The 23,724-nt window shown below is 48.2% G+C and overlaps 1 protein-coding gene across 1 annotated transcript in view; it reads right to left on the bottom strand.

Moving 5' to 3' along the window:
* The window catches only part of LOC128835640 (complement decay-accelerating factor-like), a 194,880-nt gene that overhangs the window by 11,073 nt on the left and 160,083 nt on the right, over nucleotides 1-23,724 (bottom strand). Inside the window, exons 10-13 of the mRNA XM_054025221.1 lie at nucleotides 7,073-7,114; nucleotides 6,513-6,581; nucleotides 2,905-2,973; nucleotides 2,464-2,553 (exon numbers count right to left, since the gene is read on the bottom strand). Coding sequence (XP_053881196.1) covers nucleotides 2,464-2,553; nucleotides 2,905-2,973; nucleotides 6,513-6,581; nucleotides 7,073-7,114 — 270 coding nt within the window. The remainder of the gene's footprint in view (nucleotides 1-2,463; nucleotides 2,554-2,904; nucleotides 2,974-6,512; nucleotides 6,582-7,072; nucleotides 7,115-23,724) is intronic.

The following is a 23,724-nucleotide window of genomic DNA, read 5'->3' as shown; positions in this document are numbered from 1 at the left end:
AGGCTGGGTGTTGGGGGGAGGTCAGGGCAGAGGGGTGTGTGGAGGTGCAGGGCAGAAGGCTGGGTGTGTGTGGGGGGGAGGTCAGGGCAGAGGGCTGCGGGGGTGTGTGGAGGTGCTGGGTAGAAGGCTGGGTGTGTGTGGGAGGGAGGTCAGGGCAGAGGGCTGCGGGGGGGTGTGAAGGTGCTGGGTAGAAGGCTGGGTGTTGGGGGGAGGTCAGGGCAGAGGGCTGCGGGGGGGTGTGAAGGTGCTGGGTAGAAGGCTGGGTGTTGGGGGGAGGTCAGGGCAGAGGGGTGTGTGGAGGTGCAGGGCAGAAGGCTGGGTGTGTGTGGGGGGGAGGTCAGGGCAGAGGGCTGCGGGGGTGTGTGGAGGTGCTGGGTAGAAGGCTGGGTGTGTGTGGGAGGGAGGTCAGGGCAGAGGGCTGCGGGGGGGTGTGAAGGTGCTGGGTAGAAGGCTGGGTGTTGGTGGGAGGTCAGGGCAGAGGGGTGTGTGGAGGTGCAGGGCAGAAGGCTGGGTGTGTGTGGGGGGGAGGTCAGGGCAGAGGGCTGCGGGGGTGTGTGGAGGTGCTGGGTAGAAGGCTGGGTGTGTGTGGGAGGGAGGTCAGGGCAGAGGGCTGCGGGGGGGTGTGAAGGTGCTGGGTAGAAGGCTGGGTGTGTGTGGGGGGGAGGTCAGGGCAGAGGGCTGCGGGGGGGTGTGAAGGTGCTGGGTAGAAGGCTGGGTGTTGGGGGGAGGTCAGGGCAGAGGGGTGTGTGGAGGTGCAGGGCAGAAGGCTGGGTGTGTGTGGGGGGGAGGTCAGGGCAGAGGGCTGCGGGGGTGTGTGGAGGTGCTGGGTAGAAGGCTGGGTGTGTGTGGGAGGGAGGTCAGGGCAGAGGGCTGCGGGGGGCTGTGAAGGTGCTGGGTAGAAGGCTGGGTGTTGGGGGGAGGTCAGTGCAGAGGGCTGCGGGGGGGTGTGAAGGTGCTGGGTAGAAGGCTGGGTGTGGGGGGGAGGTCAGGGCAGAGGGCTGGGTGTGTGTGTGGGGGTTCAGGGCAGAGGGCTGGGGGGGTGGAGTTGCAGGGCAGAAGGCTGGGTGTGTGGGGGGAGGTCAGGGCAGAAGGCTGGGTGTGTGTGGGAGGGAGGTCAGGGCAGAGGGCTGCGGGGGGGTGTGAAGGTGCTGGGTAGAAGGCTGGGTGTTGGGGGGAGGTCAGGGCAGAGGGGTGTGTGGAGGTGCAGGGCAGAAGGCTGGGTGTGTGTGGGGGGGAGGTCAGGGCAGAGGGCTGGGTGTGTGTGTGGGGGTTCAGGGCAGAAGGCTGGGTGTGTGGGGGGAGGTCAGGGCAGAAGGCTGGGGGTGTGTGGGGGGGTTCAGGGCAGAGGGCTGCGGGGGGGTGTGAAGGTGCTGGGTAGAAGGCTGGGTGTTGGGGGGAGGTCAGGGCAGAGGGGTGTGTGGAGGTGCAGGGCAGAAGGCTGGGTGTGTGGGGGGGGGAGGTCAGGGCAGAGGGCTGCGGGGGTGTGTGGAGGTGCTGGGTAGAAGGCTGGGTGTGTGTGGGAGGGAGGTCAGGGCAGAGGGCTGCGGGGGGGTGTGAAGGTGCTGGGTAGAAGGCTGGGTGTTGGGGGGAGGTCAGGGCAGAGGGGTGTGTGGAGGTGCAGGGCAGAAGGCTGGGTGTGTGTGGGGGGGAGGTCAGGGCAGAGGGGGGGTGTGAAGGTGCTGGGTAGAAGGCTGGGTGTGTGTGGGAGGGAGGTCAGGGCAGAGGGCTGCGGGGGGGTGTGAAGGTGCTGGGTAGAAGGCTGGGTGTTGGGGGGAGGTCAGGGCAGAGGGGTGTGTGGAGGTGCAGGGCAGAAGGCTGGGCGTTGGGGGGAGGTCAGGGCAGAGGGCTGGAGGATGTGTGGGGGTGCAGGGCAGAAGGCTGGGGTGCTTGGCTCGTGGGGGTGCTCCCACCCCCTGCCCCGAGCGGCTCATGGCAGGGGGCTGGGAGGGATATGCCCTGTTCCACCCTCTTCCCCCAGGCTTCGTCCCTACCTCTCTCTGCGTCCTCTATGGAGCAGGGAGCACACTCGGCTCGGCTCTGCTCCGCTCCCCCTCGCAAGGGCTATCGCCGGCAGGGAGGAGGAGGGGTCTAAATGCACCACACTGGGGGAAGAAGCGGGGGAGGGGGGGAGAGCTTGGCTGCCGCAGGACCAAGCTTCTGCCTCCTGCCCCCGCAGGGAGAGCGGTGGGCGGGGGGGCTGAGTGGGGCGGGGGGCCGGGACCCCCCCCACCGCTCTCCCCTGCGGAGGTAGGAGGTGGAAGCTTGGTCCTGCAGCAGCCAAGTTCCCCCCTCCCCCGTTTCTTCCCCCAGCGTGGCGCTTTCTGGCCCCTCCGCCACTCCTCTCACCGGGCAGGCAGCGTGCCACTCAAAATCGGCTCGCGTGCCGTGTTTGGCACGCGTGCCGTAGGTTGACGACCCCTGCTCTAGTGTATCAAATTATTTTTTCAGTATTAGGTTACTTGCCAGTGCAGTTGTTGACGACCATGCTGACGATGATGCTGACAACGATGACAATTACAATGACAATGACGATGAGTGTATCAATACTACGCCCTAAAGAGAACAAAAATGTGAGCTAAAATATGAAACCATATTCATGTCAATAACCTACAGAAACTCATCCCCAATCCGTGCATATGAAGCCACACTTAGTACCCTAAATTATACCAGATATGAATGAAAAATTAATGGAATCACATAAAACACCAGAGTATAAAATGAATAATCATTAGCTACTAGAAACCATGATCTGACCCCTCGAGAACCTCCCAAAGAAGAAAAGCAGCTTTCCAAGGGATTGCATAAATTAAAATGACCCTCACACTGTACATTTCATTTTCATTCAAGTGGAAATTTGAATCCAAACTTCTAGATTTTTAGCAAATCCAAGTTCTTCCAATTTACCTGAGGAAGTACCAGCTACTTCTGTTTCTTCGGGAGGGACAGTTGTGGGTTTGTCCTGGGTAATTACAACTAAGGCAAAAAGAAGAGGAAAAAGCAGCTATGAACATTACATCAGTCTCCCATCACCAGCTGGCCACTCAGAGTCAGGAGCTTGCCAAACTAATGTTTAGGAATCTGCATCTCTAGAGACAAGACAGACTTATCCCACTTACATGTTGTCACAGGGAGATCCCCTGTACTATCAGTTGGGCTATCCTGCAGACTGCTGCTGGGATCCCATTCAGATATTCTAGGGGAAGCCCATAGCAACCCCTACATTAAGCTGCCTATCACTTTCCTTTACAAAAGTTCTCGCTGTTTTAAAAAAAAAAAAAAAAAAAAAAAAAAAAGAGCTCTAACAGTTCTGTGGTTTGCAGCAGGGATGTGAAAGCTCAATGTGGTGCCTCTTCCTGTCACCATGAGTTACAAACTGCCAAAAATCTGTCATTTCCCTTCAGTTTTACTCATCAAAACTTCCTAGAGTGACTTCTAAAACCCCTGAACATGCTGTTTTCACTGAGCATTCACTGCAAGGTGTTGCCATGTGCAACTCAGAACTAGGCGTCTCCACCCTCACACCAACATATCCTTTGGCCTAGGAGAAGGTGCACCGTGTTGGGAACCAGGAGATGATGAGTTCGACTCTCATTATTTCTACTGACTGGTGATAACAATCCTGTGCCCTTCAAAACCCAAGTTATCACTGAGCAACCCATCCTCCCTGAATGAAAGTTACACAAGCAGGGAAGAGCACCCAGATCTCTAATATGGCAGACCCAAGTCTCATCCACTTGGCCTAACCAAAAGAATTTGCCAAATCTAAATACACGGTGCATACAATCATGGAATATATCAGGGTTGGAAGGGACCTCAGGAAGTCATCTTGTCCAAGCCCCTGCTCAAAGCAAGACCAATCCCCAACTAAATCATCCCAGCCAGGGCTTTGTCAAGCATGACCTTAAAAATTTCTAAGGAAGGAGATTCCACCACCTCCCTGGGTAACCCATTCCAGTGCTTGAACACTCTCCTAGTGAAAAAGTTTTTCCTAATATCCAACCTAAACCTCTCCCACTGCAACTTGAGACCATTACTCCTTGTTCTGTCATCTGGTACCACTGAGAACAGTCTAGATCCATCCTTTTTGGAACCCCCTTTCAGGTAGTTGAAAGCAGCTATCCAATCCCTCCTCATTCTTCTCTTATGCAGACCAAACAATCCCAGTTCCCTCAGCCTCTCCTCATAAGTCATGTGGTCCAGACCCCTAATCATTTTTATTGCCCTCTGCTGGACTCTTTCTAATTTTTCCACATCTTTCTTGTAGTGTGGGGCCCCAAACTGGACACAGTACTCCAGATGAGGCCTCACCAATGTCGAATAGAGGGGAATGATCACGTCCCTCGATCTGCTGGCAATGCCCCTACTTATACAGCCCAAAATGCTGTTAGCCTTCTTGGCAACAAGGGCACACTGTAGACTCATATCCAGTTTCTCATCCACCTTAACCCCTAGGTCCTTTTCAGCGGAACTGCTGCCTAGCCATTCGGTCCCAAGTCTGTAGCAGTGCATGGGATTCTTCCGTCCTACGTGCAGTACTCTGCACGTATCCTTGTTTAGCCTCATTGAGGCTATTCGTGCATATATAATCCATTGTCTTAGTGTGTTGTGCATCCTCCTCTAGTGGTTGGACAATATAACAATTTACTGCTGCTGCCACCTTTTATAATTAGTTCTTTAACTTGATAGAGCTCTATGCTGCAGTACCTTAGCCCAAGCCCTGGGAGCCCGAGTCAGCTGGCACGGGCCAGCCACAGATTTCGAATTGCACTGTAGACATATTCTTAGATGTAAAAAGCATTATAATCAGTATTTCAAATGATCCAAATAGACTGTTTCAAGAGACAGACTTTAGCTGTCCTTACTAGAGTAAGGTCATTTAGTATCTTCTATAGCTGTTGGTTAGACATTAAATGAGAGTCCAGCAGAGGGCAACAAAAATTATTAGGAGGCTGGGGCACATGACATATGAGGAGAGGCTGAGGGAACTGGGGTTATTTAGTCTGCAGAAGAGAAGACTGAGGGGGGATTTGATAGCAGCCTTCAACTACCTGAAGGGGAGTTCCAAAGAGGATGGAGCTAGACTGTTCTCAGTGGTGGCAGATGACAGAACAAGGAGCATTGGCCTCAAGTTGCAGTGTGGGAGGTCTAGGTTGGATATTAGGAAACACTATTTCACTAGGAGTGTGGTGAAGCACTGGAATGGGTTACTTAGGGAGGTGGTGGAATCTCCATCCTTAGAGGTTTTTAAGGCCCGGCTTGACAAAGCCTTGTCTGAGATGATTTAGTTGGTGTTGGTCATGCTTTGAGCAGGGGATTGGACTAGATGATCTCTTGAGGTCTCTTCCAACCCTAATCTTCTATGAAATGGATAACTCCTTGCCACAGATTGAACAGAACTGCAATCACTGATGTCGAGGAGTTTTGCATATAGAAATCAGACTCATGTAAAAGCAATGCTCAGACTAAGATTTTTAGGGAAATTGTATGAAAGATTACAATAGGAACAATGAGGGAAAAGAGTGCTCTGAAGTGGCCTTTCAACGGCTCCTGGAATTACTGAACCTATTTGCCTTTAGGAAATACATCACTGACAAATTATATAGTCTTTAATGTTAAGAATGGCAGTATGATAAATGGAGTGTACATCTTCACTTGCACCCATATTGTTCATCATAACTGTAGGTGTAGGTTTACTGATGGCTTCAGTGTTGGCAGAACACAAAGTTTGGGTTCTTTTTTGTTGTTGTTGTATAAATAAAGCTCAATGAAAAACATTTTAAAAACCAGGCAGGAAATGGGGTAATGGAGAAAAAAAGATTTAGGGGGGGGAAAAAAACACAACACAGAAAGAAATCTAACTTCCTTTGTTCCAAGAAAATCTACAGCTAAGAAATAGAGTTTGTGCCACTGAAATGATCAGTGCTTGGACTCCATAGAACGATAGAAGATTTTCACACACCAGCCCCTACTGCAGCCAATAGTGTTATTAGTTTTGTCAAAATAGCGCGAGGGCTCAAGTCAATGACTCAGGGCCCCACTGTGCTAAGCGATACAGAACCACACAACAAAAAGTAGGTCCCTGCCCCCATCGCTCTCATTAGAGCTGCCATCAATCAGCCCAGACAATAATATTCTTTACCCACGGTATTGGCCACGTCACTCTCCTTTTGAGAGGAATCAGAGGAAAGGGCCAAGGTCAGAGCACTGTGAGAATTCTTTGGAAAGTGGAAGCGGGAGAAGGACCCACCAAAAGGCTTTGATAACCAAAAGAAACGGTGCAGGAACAATGAGAGAGGCAGGAAAACCAGGAGAGCATGGAGTGTGCAAATGAACAACGAGCTCTCTGTCAAGTTTTTAGGTAAGCACTAAGTGAGCATCATCATATTTGCATCTGTGAATAGCAGAATTATAAAAATTGAATGACTTTCACACTGTACATTTCATTTTTATTCAAGTGGAAATTTGAACCCAAAATTCTAGACTTTTAGCAAATCAAAGTTCTTCCAATTTACCTGAGGAAGTACCAGCTACTTCTGTTCCTTTGGGAGGGACAGTCGTGGGTTTGTCCTGGGTAATTATGACTAAGGCAAAAAGAAGAGCAAAAAGCAGTTATGAACATTATATCAGTCTCCCATCACCAGCTGGCCACTCAGATGTGAAAGGCTCAATGTGGTGTCTCTTGCTGCCACCATGAGTTACTAATTGCCAAAATCTGTCATTTCCCTTCAGTTTTACTCATCAAAACTTCCTAGAGGGACTTCTAAAACCCCTGAACATGCTGTTCTCACTGAGCATTCTCTGCAAGGTGTTGCCATGTGCAACTCAGAACTGTGCTAATTATTTGGAACAGAAAGCAACAGCCAAGCATGCCCCATAACAAGGTTTAGCCCAACCTATAAGAGTATGTATATTTTACAATAAAACTACAAAGTAGTTACAGTGTAATCATAGTATTTTTAATACATCTGAATTCCAAAATGAAATGCATTAATTCCTAACCCACTTTATCTTCTATTTCCTGGCATTTGTGACTGAAACTATGATATTCTTCAGAAATTAAAATATGACTTACCAGAATGTATGGAATTCTTCATAACAAAATGTGGATAAGGATCTGAAAACAGGATGGATGAGAAAGTAAGCAACATATATGTTGATCTGTGTATTTTTTCACTAATATATTAGAACTCATAAGAAATTATACCCAAGCAGAAGATAAGGATACACAGAAAAAAACAAAAACAAACAAAATGGTTACTTACCTGTACAATAACTGTTGTTCTTGGATATGTGTTATGCACACATATATTCCACTTCAGATATGTGTGCACCCTATGCACCTGAGTCAGATTCTTGTAGGCAGCAGTACCCATTGGGCAATGCGTGCTCTCTGTATGTCCTCATGCCTTTAACTGACAGCATACAGGGTCATTACACTCAAACCAGTGGGAGAGGTAGGTAGTTTGTGGAACAAAGAACAGTTACTGTACAGGTAAGTAATGTTATTTTTCTCCTTTGACTGATACATTCCACTTCAGGTGATTCCTTAACAGTACTCATTTAGGTGGAAGCAATTCAGAGTCTATCAGAACAAAGACTGAAGAACAGCTATGCCAAAGTCCACAAAAGCTTTAGAAACTACTGTGATGGCATAATGTCTTGTGAAAGTGTGAATTGAAGACCATGTGGCTGTTCTGCAGATGTCTATAATCAGGATCAAAGGGGTAGCCATGTTAGTCTGGATCTGTAAAAGAAGCAAGTAGTCCTGTGGCACCTTATGGACTAGCAGACGTATTAGAGCATGAGCTTTCGTGGGTGAATACCCACTTCTTTGGATGCATGCATGCTCATGCTCCAATACATCTGTTGGTCTATACAGTGCCACAGGACGATTTGCTTCTTTATGATCAGGATGTTACTTAAAAATTTTGGAGAAGTAGCTTAAGGTCAAGTGGAATGAACTGGAATTCTTTTTGGAGGTGCAACATTTGCCAGTTTGTAACAAGTCTAGGGGCAAAGCTTTTCTTGACCTGCTACTCACAAACAGAGAAGAATTAGTAGGGGAAGCAAAAGTGGATGGGAACCTGGGAGGCAGTGACCATGAGATGGTCGAGTTCAGGATCCTGACACAGGGAAGAAAGGAGAGCAGCAGAATACGGACCCTGGACTTCAGAAAAGCAGACTTTGACTCCCTCAGGGAACAGATGGGCAGGATCCCCTGGGAGAATAACATGAAGGGCAAAGGGGTCCAGGAGAGCTGGCTGTATTTTAAAGAATCCTTATTGAGGTTGCAGGAACAAACCATCCCAATGTGTAGAAAGAATAGTAAATATGGCAGGCGACCAGCTTGGCTAAACAGTGAAATCCTTGCTGATCTTAAACGCAAAAAAGAAGCTTACAAGAAGTGGAAGATTGGACAATTGACCAGGGAGGAGTATAAAAATATTGCTCAGGCGTGCAGGAGTGAAATCAGGAAGGCCAAATCACACTTGGAGTTGCAGTTAGCAAGAGATGTTAAGAGTTACAAGAAGGGTTTCTTCGGGTATGTTAGCAACAAGAAGAAAATCAAGGGAAGTGTGGGCCCCTTACTGAATGAGGGAGGCAACCTAGTGACCGAGGATGTGGAAAAAGCTAATGTACTCAATGATTTTTTTGCCTCTGTCTTCACGAACAAGGTCAGCTCCCAGACTGCTGCACTGGGCAGTACAGCATGGGGAGAAGGTGACCAACCCTCTGTGGAGAAAGAAGTGGTTCGGGACTATTTAGAAAAACTGGACGTGCACAAGTCCATGGGGCCGGATGCGCTGCATCCGAGGGTGCTAAAGGAGTTGGCGGGTGAGACTGCAGAGCCATTAGCCATTATTTTTGAAAACTCATGGTGATCGGGGGAGGTCCCAGATGACTGGAAAAAGGCTAATGTAGTGCCCATCTTTAAAAAAGGGAAGAAGGAGGATCCGGGGAACTACAGGCCAGTCAGCCTCACCTCAGTCCCTGGAAAAATCATGGAGCAGGTCCTCAAGGAATCAATTATGAAACATTTAGAGGAGAGGAAAGTGATCAGGAACAGTCAGCATGGATTCACGAAGGGGAAGTTGTGCCTGACTAACCTAATTGCCTTCTATGATGAGATAACTGGCTCTGTGGATGAGGGGAAAGCAGTGGATGTGTTATTCCTTGACTTTAGCAAAGCTTTTGATACGGTCTCCCACAGTATTCTTGCCGTCAAGTTAAAGAAGTATGGGCTGGATGAATGGACTGTAAGGTGGATAGAAAGCTGGCTAGATCGTCGGGCTCAACGGGTAGTGATCAATGGCTCCATGTCTAGTTGGCAGCCGGTTTCAAGCGGAGTGCCCCAAGGGTCGGTCCTGGGGCCGGTTTTGTTTAATATCTTTATTAATGATCTGGAGGATGGTGTGGACTGCACTCTCAGCAAGTTTGCAGATGACACTAAACTAGGAGGCGTGGTAGATACACTAGAGGGTAGGGATCGGATACAGAGGGATCTAGACAAATTAGAAGATTGGGCCGAAAAAAACCTGATGAGGTTCAACAAGGACAAGTGCAGAGTCCTGCACTTAGGACGGAAGAATCCCATGCACTGCTACAGACTAGGGACCGAATGGCTAGGTAGCAGTTCTGCAGAAAAGGACCTAGGGGTCACAGTGGACGAGAAGCTGGATATGAGTCAACAGTGTGCTCTTTTTGCCAAGAAGGCTAACGGCATTTTGGGCTGTATAAGTAGGGGCATTGCCAGCAGATCGAGGGATGTGATCGTTCCCCTTTATTCGACATTGGTGAGGCCTCATCTGGAATACTGTGTCCAGTTTTGGGCCCCACACTACAAGAAGGATGTGGAAAAATTGGAAAGAGTCCAGCGGAGGGCAACAAAAATGATTAGGGGTCTGGAGCACATGACTTATGAGGAGAGGCTGAGGGAGCTGGGATTGTTTAGTCTCCAGAAGAGAAGAATGAGGGGGGATTTGATAGCAGCCTTCAACTACCTGAAGGGGGGTTCCAAAGAGGATGGAGCTCGGCTGTTCTCAGTGGTGGCAGACGACAGAACAAGGAGCAATGGTCTTAAGTTGCAGTGGGGGAGGTCCAGGTTGGATATCAGGAAAAACTATTTCACTAGGAGGGGGGTGAAACACTGGAATGCGTTACCTAGGGAGGTGGTGGAGTCTCCTTCCTTGGAGGTTTTTAAGGCCCGACTTGACAAAGCCCTGGCTGGGATGATTTAGCTGGGAATTGGTCCTGCTTTGAGCAGGGGGTTGGACTAGATGACCTCTTGAGGTCCCTTCCAACTCTGATATTCTATGACATCATAATATCCTTTGGCCTAGGAGAAGGTGCACCATGTTGGGAACCAGGAGATGAGGAGTTCAACTCACATTATTTCTACTGACTGGTGTTAACAATCCTGTGCCCTTCAAAACCCAAGTTAGCACTGAGCAACCCATCCTCTCTGAATAGAAGTTACACAAGCAAGGAAGAGCACCCAGATCTCTAATATGGCAGACCCAAGTCTCATCCACTTAGCCTAACCGAAAGAATTTGCCAAATCTAAATACTTGGCTACGCGGGGTGTACAATGAGGTTATTCGTGCATATATAATCCATTGTTTTAGTGTGTTGGGCATCCTCCTCTAGTGGTTGGTCCATATAACAATTTACTCCTGCTGCCACCTATTATAGTTACTTCTTCAACTTGACCGAGGTCTATCCTGCAGTACCTTGGCCCAAGAGTCAAACCTCAATGACACATGGAGGTGGAGGACGGGACATTACTTTCACATAGACTTCTTTTTTCTTTTTAAAAAGCCCAGAAGTAACATAAAACCCACAGCAGATACAAGTTATTAAAATTGCAAAGCACTCAGTAGTTAGGAAACCACAGAATTAAGGTTACCCATGAGATCTTAATTTTTCCTCCTTCTGTGTACGTGCAGCGACAACCACTTTTTAAGGATTATGTTTGAAACAGCAGCCAGGTTTCCCACAAGTTATATCTTTAGATGATTAATGGCTAACTCAATTTCCTCATGTTTATGGGTTTGCCTAGCAATCAAGATATTGTTTTTTCTTGTGGGAGAAAGTAGAACAATAAGGGTACTTAACATTGCATTTTAACATTTGAAGCAAGACCCCTTTCAGATTCTGAAGGTTTTTCTGCTTTTAGGCTTGACCCAACCCAGTATGTCCATTGCTCAAGGAGATGCTCCATAAAACACCAGCTCTGGAAGGGCGTGTCCAAAAGGACAAAAAAGTTAAAGCAAATAAATTGGGAAGAAATTTTAATACTGAATTTTACTCTGAAATAGCCTGAGATTTTGAGTGCGGTTGGGTTGGTTGGTTTTGAGGAGAATAGTTAACAGGGAGGAATTACACTAAATAAAAGAAGTTGGATGAAAGACTTCAAAAGCAGCAGAGATTATTTGGGGAAGAATGAGAAACTAATCAAACCCCATCATCCCCGTGTTCAGGGTTCACGTCTGATTAGGTCGTTAGTTGGGCTGGAATCTATACACCAGATAACAAGCTCAAGGGGAATGCTCTGTAGGGATAGAGGGCTGTGCTTTTTTTTTTGGTTTGTTTGAAGTGTGAGTTCCACAGAAGTCACCAGCAACACAATGGATCCTCCTACACTTTCATCATGTCTCCCCCTTCCCAAAAATATCTAGATGATCGACATAATCTAAATCGAGTGAATATAAAACACACATGAAAGCTTTGTAACCAGGGCCGGCTCTAGTTTTTTTGCCTCCCCAAGCAAAAAAACAAAAACAAAAAACAGAAAACAAAAAACCGAGAGCGCAACTGCCAAAGCAAAAGAAATAAAAGCCACCCGGAATGCTGCCCCTGGAATTCTGCCACCCCAAGTACGTGCTTGGTTTGCTGGTGCCTAGCGCCGGTCCTGTCTGTAACAGTTACTCTGCAACAGCTCCAATCAGGAGTTCTTCTTAAAGCCATAAAAATAGCCTGACCTTCACAAGTTGGAAGTTGACTCCATTCAACTTGATCTCCCTTCAGCGTGCATTGGATGAAAGGCCGCCCACGTAATCTGAACCTAAAGAAAAGAGAAAAAGTTTCTTACCTAACTCTCTAATTATTCCTGTAATAGTTCAGAACTTTGGAAAAGGGGTTCTTTCTGCCAGTAAGTGACCCTGTAGGGTCATTCCTGCTGTAAGTACCAACATGATCCCTAGGACCAAGGAATGCTGAGTGGTTAAAGTCAATGTAGAACAAGCAAATAGGTGGTATAAGATTGCAGAGACCAGGTTAGCAGGTGAAATCCTTCCCCTTAAAGACTATCCTAGCTAGATGCTTGGGAATTTCTGGGCAATATCTTTGTTAAACCTTAGCAAAGGGAAACAAATAAGTCTCTTTTCTACACATTTTTAATGCTTCTTATATCTTACATCTCCAGAAGGTGGAAGAAGTCCCGAGATAAGTTCCAGAATTTGAAAAACACTAAGGAAATTAGTAATTTTTCAGACTGTTAATCTTCTCAGAGTGTTCCCATGTGAAAGAGGTTTGGATTTGCAGAGTAGGAGATTGCGTCACACCTCCCTCCTTCCAATCTGCAGAACAGTGCTCGGGATGTGGGCTGTTGGCATTCTACAGCTTGGATTACTGGCCCAGAGAAATGGGGAGCAAAGTACTAAAAGGGGTGTCTCTGTCACTCTGGAAGTCAGTAGCTCAGCCTGCTTAGTGCCATCATTCCTCTGCCTATTTTAACTCTGCTCTTCTACCAAAGAGTTGGCAACAGTCCACACCCAAGACCCACTTAGCTAGACCTCCAGCTAATGCTTGCACAGGAAGTACTGCATACTGGCAATGCAGTCACTTAGCCTTCATTACTTCCTTTAACACTACAGGCTAAAGGTCATGGCCTTATTTATTTGTCAAGGAGGTTTAGAGAAACAGATGAGAGGTGCACCTAGTAAAGCTGGTCTCTGCAGGTTCTTTCACTGGTCTGCTGAAAGGACAGGGGCCAACAAGGATAGACATGAACATCATGTGTGGCCTGGTGGCTACCGCTTTTCTTCCAACTTAAAACATGACACCCAAAGGCCACTTGTGCTGACAGCAACAACAGGGGGAGAAGACAGCTGCGCAAGGACTGTCCCGCTGCTGCCACTCTTTCAAAACCCGAACATCTCAATGTCCAAACCTAATCAGCCCATTTAAACCCGAAGCTTTCATTGGTGGGACACAATCCCAAGGTGTGCGGCTTCTGTACACTTCTGCATAGGAAAATGTGAAGCATCGCAAGAATAGCTTGGTCATTCTTGTGGGTGCAACTCAGATGCAGCATTGCCTAGAGGAAAAACCACTGGACTGGGACTCAGGAAACTTGGATCCCATTCTCATTTCTGCCTCTGGCCTGTGGGTGATCTGGGAAGTCACTTCCCCTCTGCGCTTCAGATTCCCTATCTGTAAAATGGGGTAAACAATACTGCCCTCCTTTGTAAAGTGATTTGATATCTGATAACAGCTCTTAAAATTCATAGTAATAGAAGGAACCTGGAGAAGTTTTCTAGTCCAGTCCCCTGCACTCAGGCAGGACTAAGTATTATCTACACCATCCCTGACAAGTGTTTATCTAACGTGCTCTTAAAAATCTCCGATGACAGAGATTCCACAACTTCCCTAAGCAATTTATTCCATAACCAGCCCCTCCCAATCATCCTGATCCCAGCACAGGGAATCTAACCCTTGTTGCCTGCACATACCACTTAAATGGGTGACACAGTGAAAAACAAAATTATATATTAATTAAAACGGAGACATCCATGCTCATGCCATGTGCTTCCCTATTCAATGACCTGATGTCCAGAAAGTACCTGCACAATCCAATGAAACTAGAAACCAATCACATATTATGGTAGTTTTTTCCAATAGCAGCTTGAACAAATTGAAGCACACCCCATGATACCGTAGCTGCACCTGCTTCCTCCCAACTTAATCTTTCAACTGAGGGATCATGATCCACACCTGGCCAAATTCAGAGTGAAGGTTATACTTTTTCAATAGGGCCCTGAAGCAGGACAGCAGATCTGTAGCACCTGCTCAGATTAGGTTTTTCAATTAGATCGGAATTTCTATTATTCATTTTCCACTGTTCACCAAACTAAGCTCTGTGACTTAATCAGCACCGGCTGCCCAACACTCACCCTTCATCACAAATGATGTTTACTCTTGCACCATACAGGTAATTTGTTGTATCAACAGCTCTGCCATGCTCTGGTCCTTTTGGAACACCACACGATTTCCCTAGCACAGAACAAGATCAGTGTTAGTGTGTTATGTTGATGCAACAAACTCTAACAGACTTAGAAGAGACTATGGCCGGTGTGACCAAACTGTGGCTCGCGAGCCGCATGTGGCTCTTTTACTGTTAAAGTGCAGCTCACGGAGCCCTCCTACCAGACTTGGCGGGGGGGAAAAGAGGAGCTTGGGACCTCTGCCTTGGAGCAGGGTGGTGGGCTAGTGGCTTCTGCCCAGCAGGGAGGCGGGTCTCAGGGCTTCAGCAGGAGCGGGGTGAGGCCCCGAGCCCCAGCAGGTGCCTCCTGTTCTGGCTCTTGAACTTCTGAAGATTGTTGTATGCGGCTCGAAGGGTCAGTAAGTTTGGCCACCCCTGGACTATGGCAATGGCAGACTAGCAGTGCAGTTAGTTCACTCTCCTCTCTGGGTTTTTTTTCCTACTTAACTGTGGATATTCTTATGTCCATATTAAGTGTTGAATTCTATCACTTTGTCAACTTCAATGGCAGAGACTCCTCCTACCTGGTACAGGGAGTTATTTGTGATGCTTCCTCTGGTGCCAGGCACTTATTACCAGACAGAACACACTATCAGCCATTCACCATGTCCACATGCCGAACAGAAGAGACATGCTGCATTCAGGGAGCCACAGAGAAAGCTACAAATAGCACTAATGAGTATATTGGGAAAACATCTCTGTCCTTGATGTGGACAAGGATTTTTACACATAAAAATATATGACCTATTATATACATGAAGTATTTTGCTAATCAGGCATGCCAGACTACTTGAGTCTAAGACTGCACAAGAAATTCACATCAGTATTAAGATATAGCCTAGGTTTGTCAAACAGAACATAACACATACATGCAAGGAGCTGCGGTTAAGGGTGATCATTCATTTGGCTCCTTCCTCTCACCCTGTATTAATGTAGGGTTTTCATGGAATACAACAGATACAGACTCAATATAGGTAGCTTTGCCAACACTTATGGTATTCTTCGCAATGCAGGCCATTCGTCATTGAAGTTTTGTTATGTATTTTGGTATTTGAACAACTTTGCCATACACATAGTTATTAAATATTACATTTATTTTTAATACGGTGATTGACTTTAGTTGAACTGTTTGCTGAATGAGTGGTCTCCGAGGCTAGAATTTTTAAATGTGTGAATTTTAACAACGACAAAAATAATACCATTATTCTCCTTCACATATAGCTTCCAGGGATACTGTGCTCACCATTTTTAAATGGTTATTTACCACAGTATGATATTAACTTTACTGCATTATTTGTGATTTCTGATTGCTGCTGGGAAGCACAACGAACACAACAAAAAACTTAACTACTGCACATGCTGTATAATGTTCAGTAGTACCCACTTTGCTTTCTCTCTCTATTTAAAGAGAAATTCAAATTTAACATCAAAACCTGACAAAAAAGTTTTTCAAACTAAAATTGACAAACCGGTGCTGAAATGTGAACCAGCTGCTTAACACAAAACACTCCTATCTGCTCACAGAGGGCCACTCGCTCAATGGAGAGAGAAAAGTGACAAAAAAGACACCCACCTCTACAGAACTCAGGGGCTTCTGACCACGTTGAATTCTCAAGACAAGTAATGACATGTCTCAGTTCGGTGCTCTCATATCCTGGACGACAGACATAACTCACAGTGGTTCCAGGAGGACAGTAATTCTTCGTCGCATCTTCCGCACTTAAGGCAGCAGATTTTAACCTTGGTATGGCACCACAACCACCTAGCAAAAACAAACAAACAACAAACAAAAACATGGTCTGAAAGATTTAGCTATAAAGATAGGCATAAAAATTGTACTTTTAGCTTTATGTTTATTTATAAACACACACACATATATATTTTAAAAAAAACAGAAACACAGCTCTATAACATAAGTGAAGGGTACCAAACAGGTACCCTGCCCCAAAAGTTTATAATTTAGAGGTAGGGTGACCAGATGTCCCATTTTTAAAGGGACAGTCCTGTTTTTTGGGAATTTTTCTTATATAGGCGCCTATCCACCCCCCACCCCCTGTATCGTTTTTTCACAGTTGCTCTCTAGTAACCGTATTTAGAGGCAGCAGCAGCTATTACAGTACAGCCTCAGAACTGCATATGAACATTAGAGCAGGACACTTTGCAAAATATGTAGGGGAAGGGAGATTTTTTAAAAATTATTTTTAAGGAAGAGAGGCAAGCAACTTGGACGAAGTTAACGTGGTGCTGCTCCAAATAGCAGGTGGTACGAACTAAGGAGTAAAAAAGAAAAGGAAGGAGCTAAGAGAGAGAGAAACGAATTAGTAGATTAAAGCATGCAGAAAGAGAAAGACAGATTTTCACCTGCACCTCATCTCCAATTCTAACTGAACATTCTGTTTACAACCACGGCACGGTTGTCTTCTTCAACTGCAACCTTGTGGCCCTCTCTAGTCTCTGTCCATCCTCTCCACTTTACTGAAGTCTCACACAATTCCCAGGGCCTCTACCCCACCCCATTCTCCTTGACCTCTTAGTGCCTTGGACACCATCAAGCATTTCTACTTCTTTTAATCCCATCATCTACTGGCTTTTGTCACTCCATCCTCTCACAGTTTTCCTCCTGACTCGTCCATCTCGTACTTTCAGATCTAGTTTGATGGATCCTCCAACTCTCCCCCAGACCCATCCCATCAGTGAGAATCTGCCAGGATTCTCTCCTTGGCCCACCCTCTTTTTCTTGTGCACCCGGCTTTGGGATCCTATCTGCTCTCACAGCTTTGGATGTGATCGTTATATTGACAACTCACAAAACTCCCGTTTGGATTCCCTGCCAGTAGCTTAAAGTGCACATGGGAAAAACAGAGCTTGTTCCCTTGCAAATTTTTCCTTCTCCACATCCTCAGTTGCCACTGATTGAACAAAATCATCCTTCCCTCAGCTGCTCAGGCCTGGCAGGGAATTGGGGCATGGGCTTACCTGAGGCTGCTCCCTGTCACCAGTGCAGCGGGGGTGCTAAGGCATGCTTCCTGCCTGTCCTGGCACCGCGAACCGTTCTGCACCCCAGAAGCGGCCAGAAGCAGGTCCAGCTCCTAGGTGGAGGCATGCAATTGGCTCCGCGCGACTCATTCCTGCAGGCACCGGCCCCCCCCCAGCTCCCATTGGCCAGGACACTTATGCAATTTTGTAATATAAGTGGTACTATGCAGCTAAATCATTTTCAAAACAGCTTTATTTCATATTTGCCTGGCAATGTAGCAAAACTGTATGAGCATCCTGAGGATGAAAGCATCCCCATCTAATTATGAGCAGTCAAAACTCAAATAGAAAATTACTTCCTATTCCTGTCCATCTAAACCGCACATTCCTGAATAAAGCCCAAGTCGTCTCATTGATGGATGTTCCCAGATTGCTTTGCAACGAGATTCCTGAATAAGCAGGTTAATTGAATATTGTCAGGGTAACAACCCTCCTGTATACAATACTATAAAATCCCTCCTGGCCAGAGGCACCAAAATCCTTTTACCTGTAAAGGGTTAAGAAACTCAGGTAAATTGGCTGACACCTGACCCAAAGGACCAATAAGGGGACAAGATACTTTCAAATCTTGGATTGGAGGGGGGAGAGAAGGCTTTTGTTTGTGCTCTTTGTTTTGGTGGTGTTCGCTCTTGGGACTAAGAGGGACCAGACATCAAACCATGTTCTCCAAATCTTTCTGAACAAATCTCTCATATTTCAAACTTGTAAGTAACAGCCAGGCAAGGCATATTAGTTTCTCTTTGTTTTCTCAACTTGTGAACTTTTCCTTTGCTAGAGGGAGGTTCATCTCTGTTTTGTTTTAACTTTGAACTAAGGCTAGAGGGGGTTCCTCTGGGCTCTTTGAATCTGATTACCCAATAAAGTTATTTTCCATCCTGATTTTACAGAGATTATTTTTACCTTTTCTTTTTAATAAAAGCCTTCTTTTAAGAACCTGACTGATTTTTCCATTGCCCAAAGACCCAGGGGGTTGGGTCTTTGCTCATTTTGTAACCAATTGGTTAGGATATTATTCTCAAGCTTCCCCAGGAAAAGGGGTGTAAGGGCTTGGGGGGATATTTTGGGGGACGAGGAACTCTAAGTGGTCCTTTCCCTGTTTCTTGTTAAATCACTTGGTGGTGGCAGTGTACCAGGTTTTAACCTAAGCTGGTAGAAATAAGCTTAGGGGGCTTTCATGCGGGTCCCCACATCTGTACCCTAGAGTTCAGAGTGGGGAAGGAACCCTGACAGCTTTGCAACAAGATTCTTGAATAAGCAGGTTAATTGTATATTGTCACTGATCCAGCAAGGAACTTGAAACTAGTCATTAAAGCTAATTTTGAGTAGACCTATTCAGTGGGGGAAAGTCTGACATTTCCATCAGCGAAGGGTGGCCCGAGCAAATTTGTTCCAGAGAAAATAAAATACTTACCATTACAAAACTCTCCAATGGTTGACCACTCTGCGTTTGAACGGCAAACTACAGTGTCTGACTTTCCAGGGATTTTAACAAAGCCATCAAGGCACCTGTATGTCACTTCTGTGCCGATAGGGAAGCCCTCTGTGCGACTAGTATCACGGGGGACAGCACGACTGAGCGTTGGCAGAGTCCCACACTGACCTATCAAAAAAACATAAGAACATACTCTCATGTTAATAGGAGAGAGATTTATTTTAAATAATCTCACACAGCCGCCTTCGCTGAAAAGGATCCTGACATGCCTTAGATGCTACAGGGACCTGCCACAGGCCAGGTGAGCCCCATTGTGGGGGTTCCTCAGGTTTTCCAGTAGCCTATGAGAACAGACAAGCCTCCCACAACCAGGGGTTTAAACTAAAGGCGTCTTCATGGCTGTGGTAGGTCAAGTTCTCTAAACAGGAATTAACCGAGCGAGAGCGACCGCGCTGCACAATAACGGTGGAGGTGCAGAGTGATTGGATTAGCAGCACCGAGTAGCTGAGTCCCCACTGCATGACGAGCTCCAGCCTAAGCAACTCTCCAGCTCCCACTCACACTCCACGTGGGCCAGCTAGTGGCCAACTCGAGCTGGAGAGATTCGTCCCTTAAACAAAAGCTTCTTTTGATCACCATGAATCCTGTGCTCAGAGCAAGAATGGGTATTTCTCCACCTTACAATCAGCAGTTTTATGTGGGGTTTTTTTCAGGGATGCCTGGGATTGTTTTCAGCACAGACACTGTAGAAAAAGGAATTTTGGGAAAGGAAAAATCATCAGTTCACTCATCTGACTGTTCCGAGAATCATATAAACGGCCAGGCCACTCCCGGAAAGACATCAGATGCCACAAGATGACTAGAGTGACTTTTACAGTGTTAGTATCTGACAAAACAGGCTAAAAGAAAAGAGGCCCAATCCCAGAATTGCTCCTTCTCTCTCCTACAAATATTTCAAATCTCTGTCTCTAACACACAAGTGAAAGTACCACTGAACAACCTAGCTAAGACAAACAAAAAAATGCAACTAATTTTACTCATTTCATTTTCCTTAATATTTCTGAGACTGCACAGTGCCAGATGTCCACATGCATGAGGTGTACTGCCCTTGTATCCACACCATCAATTAACTCTTTGAACCGTAAAAAATCTATTCTCCGCACAACTGTGAGGATTATAGTTCAGTTTTAGAGATGGATAATCTTTGGCCCTGTCAACATGCCTGGAGTGCCATGCACAATAGGAGATCCCCTGACACGTTGCCAGCTCACTAGAATCAAATGCGAACAAACTCTGGTCTCCCCCAATCTCAAAAGTCCTCCTCTGATCCCACCCATCCCTTCAACTATTGCCCCATATCCCTTCCTCTGTCCCATCAGTGAACATGATGTTGTGAAGGCCAAAAGTATAACTGAGTTGAAAAGAGAATTAGTTAAGTTCATGGAGGGCAGGTCCATCAATGGCTATTAGCCAAGATGGTCAGGGGCACAACCACATGCTCTGGGTGTCTTTAACCCTCTGACTGCCAGACTCTGGCACTGGACTGCAGGGGATGGATCACTCTATAATCGCCCTGTTCTGTTCATTCCCTGTGAAGCATTTGGCACCGACTACTATCAGAGGCAGGATACTGAGGTAGATGGACCATTGGTCAGACCCACTGCAGCCATTCTTATAGTCACTGCCTTGTGTTTCTGCCTTCTAACAGCATCCTTGATCCTCTATAACTGCCCCTTCCCAGACAAGTCTCATCCCCCTCCTCCTCCTCCTTTTCTTGCCTGAGTTCACTGATCAAATTCTTTCTTAATCCTGTCTGATCTGGCTCCCATTAGCCTGCACTCCCCTGCTGATCCTGTCCTCGCTAGGGACCATCTCATCAGCTCACAAGACTTCAGCTACCAGCTCTGCGCTGACTCCTCACAATACATCCAGCTGCTGGGGGCATCACCCCTGGAGCCAACAACTTATTCTCCCCACTTCCCAGCGAGACGGTGACAGGATGAATTACACTAAAACCAGGCTGAGAGGCCGCATCACCAATAGAGGAACCAGCACAGCCGGAGTAAAGCCAGGGGCCGGGTGAGCAAAGGGCTCCACGCACAGTTATCTGGGGTCCCACCCCAGACCCCGGCCCCGCACAGCCCCGCTGCAGACGGTGAGTTGGTTTCCCAGGCCGGGGGACGGGCTCTGGGGAGCTCCGGGCTTGTCTCTCACGGGCAGAAGCGGGGCCAAGACAAGACATCGCCCCGGCGGGTCTCTGGCAGCGGAAACACCCGCCCCGACGGGCCGTGGGGCCAAGCCCGCTCACACCTGTCCCCCGGCCCGGGCTGTCCCGCGGCCGCTCGCTCCCCAGGGCCCCGACTGGCCGGGCCGAGCCCCTGCGCCCGCAGCCAGTGGGGCGGTGCCGCCTCGGGCGGGGCTCGCTGCCCCCCGCTCCGCACCCCGCGCAGCCAGTGCGGGGCAGCCGCAGGTCCCCGCCCGCCGGCCCCGCGCAGCCCGGGGCACCGCCCGCTGCTGGGGCCGCCGCGACTCACCGCGAGCCCCGGGCAGGGGCAGCAGCAGCAGCAGCGCCAGGAGCCCCCGGGCGCCGGGCGGGCAGCGCGGAGCCGAGACCATGGCGGGGCCGGCAGCGGAGTCTCCGGGGCGCGACCGCTCGCTCCGGCTCTGCCGGAACCGTCGGTGGCTGGAGCTCGGGGACAGCGAGGAAAGGGGGCGGGGAACGGGGCGTGGCCAGGAGATGGCGGGGCGGGGCCTGAGAAGTGGGGGCGGGGCGCGTTGAAAATGGGCGGGGTTTTGTCACGGATGTGAATCCAGTGCTGGGGTCGAGGGGAGCCAGTGCTGGGGTCGAGGGGAGGGAAGAAGAAGCTAAGGTGGGCTCTGAGTTATTGGTTCGCCCCAGGGATCAGCATCGAGCCTGTGTCCCAGGAGGCAGGGAGAACTACCCAGGCACACACATGGAGGGGGCCGGCTCACCCCGCTGCACGTGTGGCTTGGTGGGTGCAGCCGTGGGCACATTACACGGACGGGCAGCTGCTCGTGGAGTCACCCACCAGATCAACCCCTCGTTTGCCTTTATTCATTAGGGTGTAAAATTGAAACATTTAAAGTGCTCTATGGGTTTCCCTTCCCGTCTGTATTCCTGAGTGGAACAACCTTCCCCGGTGCTGCTGCTGGAATTTCTTTGACGGAAATTCAAACATCAGGCATGGCTGGTATTTAATCTGAATATTGATGCATTTCCTGCACAGTCTCAGTGTTGAGGGGGTGGAGGGAAGGAAGAGGAAACAGTCCCATAATGCATAGACCTGGTCTATTCCACACGGCTATGTTTAGCTTCTGATCCAACACAGTAGGACACATGTTCTGACATTCTGGCAAGAGTTACTGACTGAAAGGGATGTTTAAAGAGGGACCGAGTAAGTACTGTGATAGACCCAGACCAGTCGGGTACAGGAGTCTGGTAGAGGGCAAATAAACTGGTCACTGGATGAGTAGTTTTCTGTTCCCTGAGTGACCAGAGCAGGGGCTGCAGTAGAGTAATCAGGAACCTGCTAGAACCAGTTAAGGCAGGCAGACTAATTAGGACACCTGGAGCCAATTAAGAAGAAGCGGCTAGAATCAGTTAAGGCAGGCTAATCAGGGCACCTGGGTTTTAAAAAGGAGCTCACTTCAGTTTGTGGTGTGAGTGTGAGGAGCTGGGAGCAAGAGGCGTAAAGAGCTGAGAGGGTGTGGGTGTGGGTGTGCTGGTGGAGGACTGAGGTGCACAAGTGTTATCAGACACCAGGAGGAAGGTCCTGTGGTGAGAATAAGGAAGGTGTTTGGAGGAGGCCATGGGGAAGTAGCCCAGGGAGTTGTAGCTGTTATTGCAGCTGTTACAGGAGGCACTATAGACAGCTGCAGTCCACAGGGCCCTGGGCTGGAACCCGGAGTAGAGGGCGGGCCCGGGTTCCCCCCAAACTTCCCAATTGACCTGGACTGTGGGTTCTTCCAGAGGGGAAGGTCTCTGGGCTGTTCCCCAACCCACAGGGTGAATCTCTGAGACAAGAAAATCCGCCAGTAAGCGCAGGACCTACCAAGATAGAGGAGGAACTTTGTCACACTGGTGTCAGCAGTGGGATTTTGGGGTGCACAGTGCGGCGGAAGAAGGAGGGTGATTAAAAAAAAAAACACAACAACAACAAAAAAACAAACCAAAAAAAAAAAGGGTTTATTTTTTTTTTCACCACAATGGATGACGTAGTGCGGGCACTGATACAAGCTACGGCGGCCCAGCAGGAGGCTACCCATGTCCAGGCAGCTGCCCAACAGGAGGCAGTGCGGCTGCAGCAAGAGACTAATCGCCTGCTGATGGACCTGGCTGATCAAGACTGAGCTATGTTGTGGGAACTGGTAAACCAGGTAAAGTCCCTTACAGACCTGAATCGCGGCCATGATGGGACGTGGCTCATACGGGCCAGCCATTGGCTGCAGAAAATGACGTGGGAGGATGATGTAGAGGCATACCTTCTGGCCTTTGAGAGGACAGTCCTACAGGAGGTCTGGCCTCAAGATTAGTGGTCTGGCATCCTTGCCCCATTCCTGTGTGGGGAGGCCCAGAAGGCCTACCATGATCTGCCTGAAGAGGCTGCGGCAGACTACCCCCAGCTGAAAGCAGAGATCCTGGCCAGATCTGGGGTAATGACAGCAGTGCGGGCCCAGCAGTATCACGGTTGGAGGTATCAGGAAGACAAAACCCCGCAGTCCCAATTGTATGACCTCATCCATCTCGCACGAAAGTGGTTGCAAACAGAGTCCCGGAGTCCGGAAGAGATACTAGCGGTTCTGGTCATCGACCGATACATGAGGGGACTACCACCAGACTTTCGTGCCTGGATAAGCCAGAATGAACCCTCCACCTATGACGAGGTTGTCGCCCTGGTAGAGAGGCGAAAGACAGTGAGGGAGCTGACCCGATCAGTTAAGGAAGAGGCACCCCGGGTTAAACTAGCAGCAC

Source organism: Malaclemys terrapin, chromosome 4 (genome assembly GCF_027887155.1).
Source record: "Malaclemys terrapin pileata isolate rMalTer1 chromosome 4, rMalTer1.hap1, whole genome shotgun sequence".
Lineage (NCBI taxonomy): Eukaryota > Metazoa > Chordata > Testudines > Emydidae > Malaclemys > Malaclemys terrapin.
The sequence above is the reverse complement of the archived record's forward strand: the minus strand, read 5'-3'. Positions and strand labels throughout refer to the sequence as shown.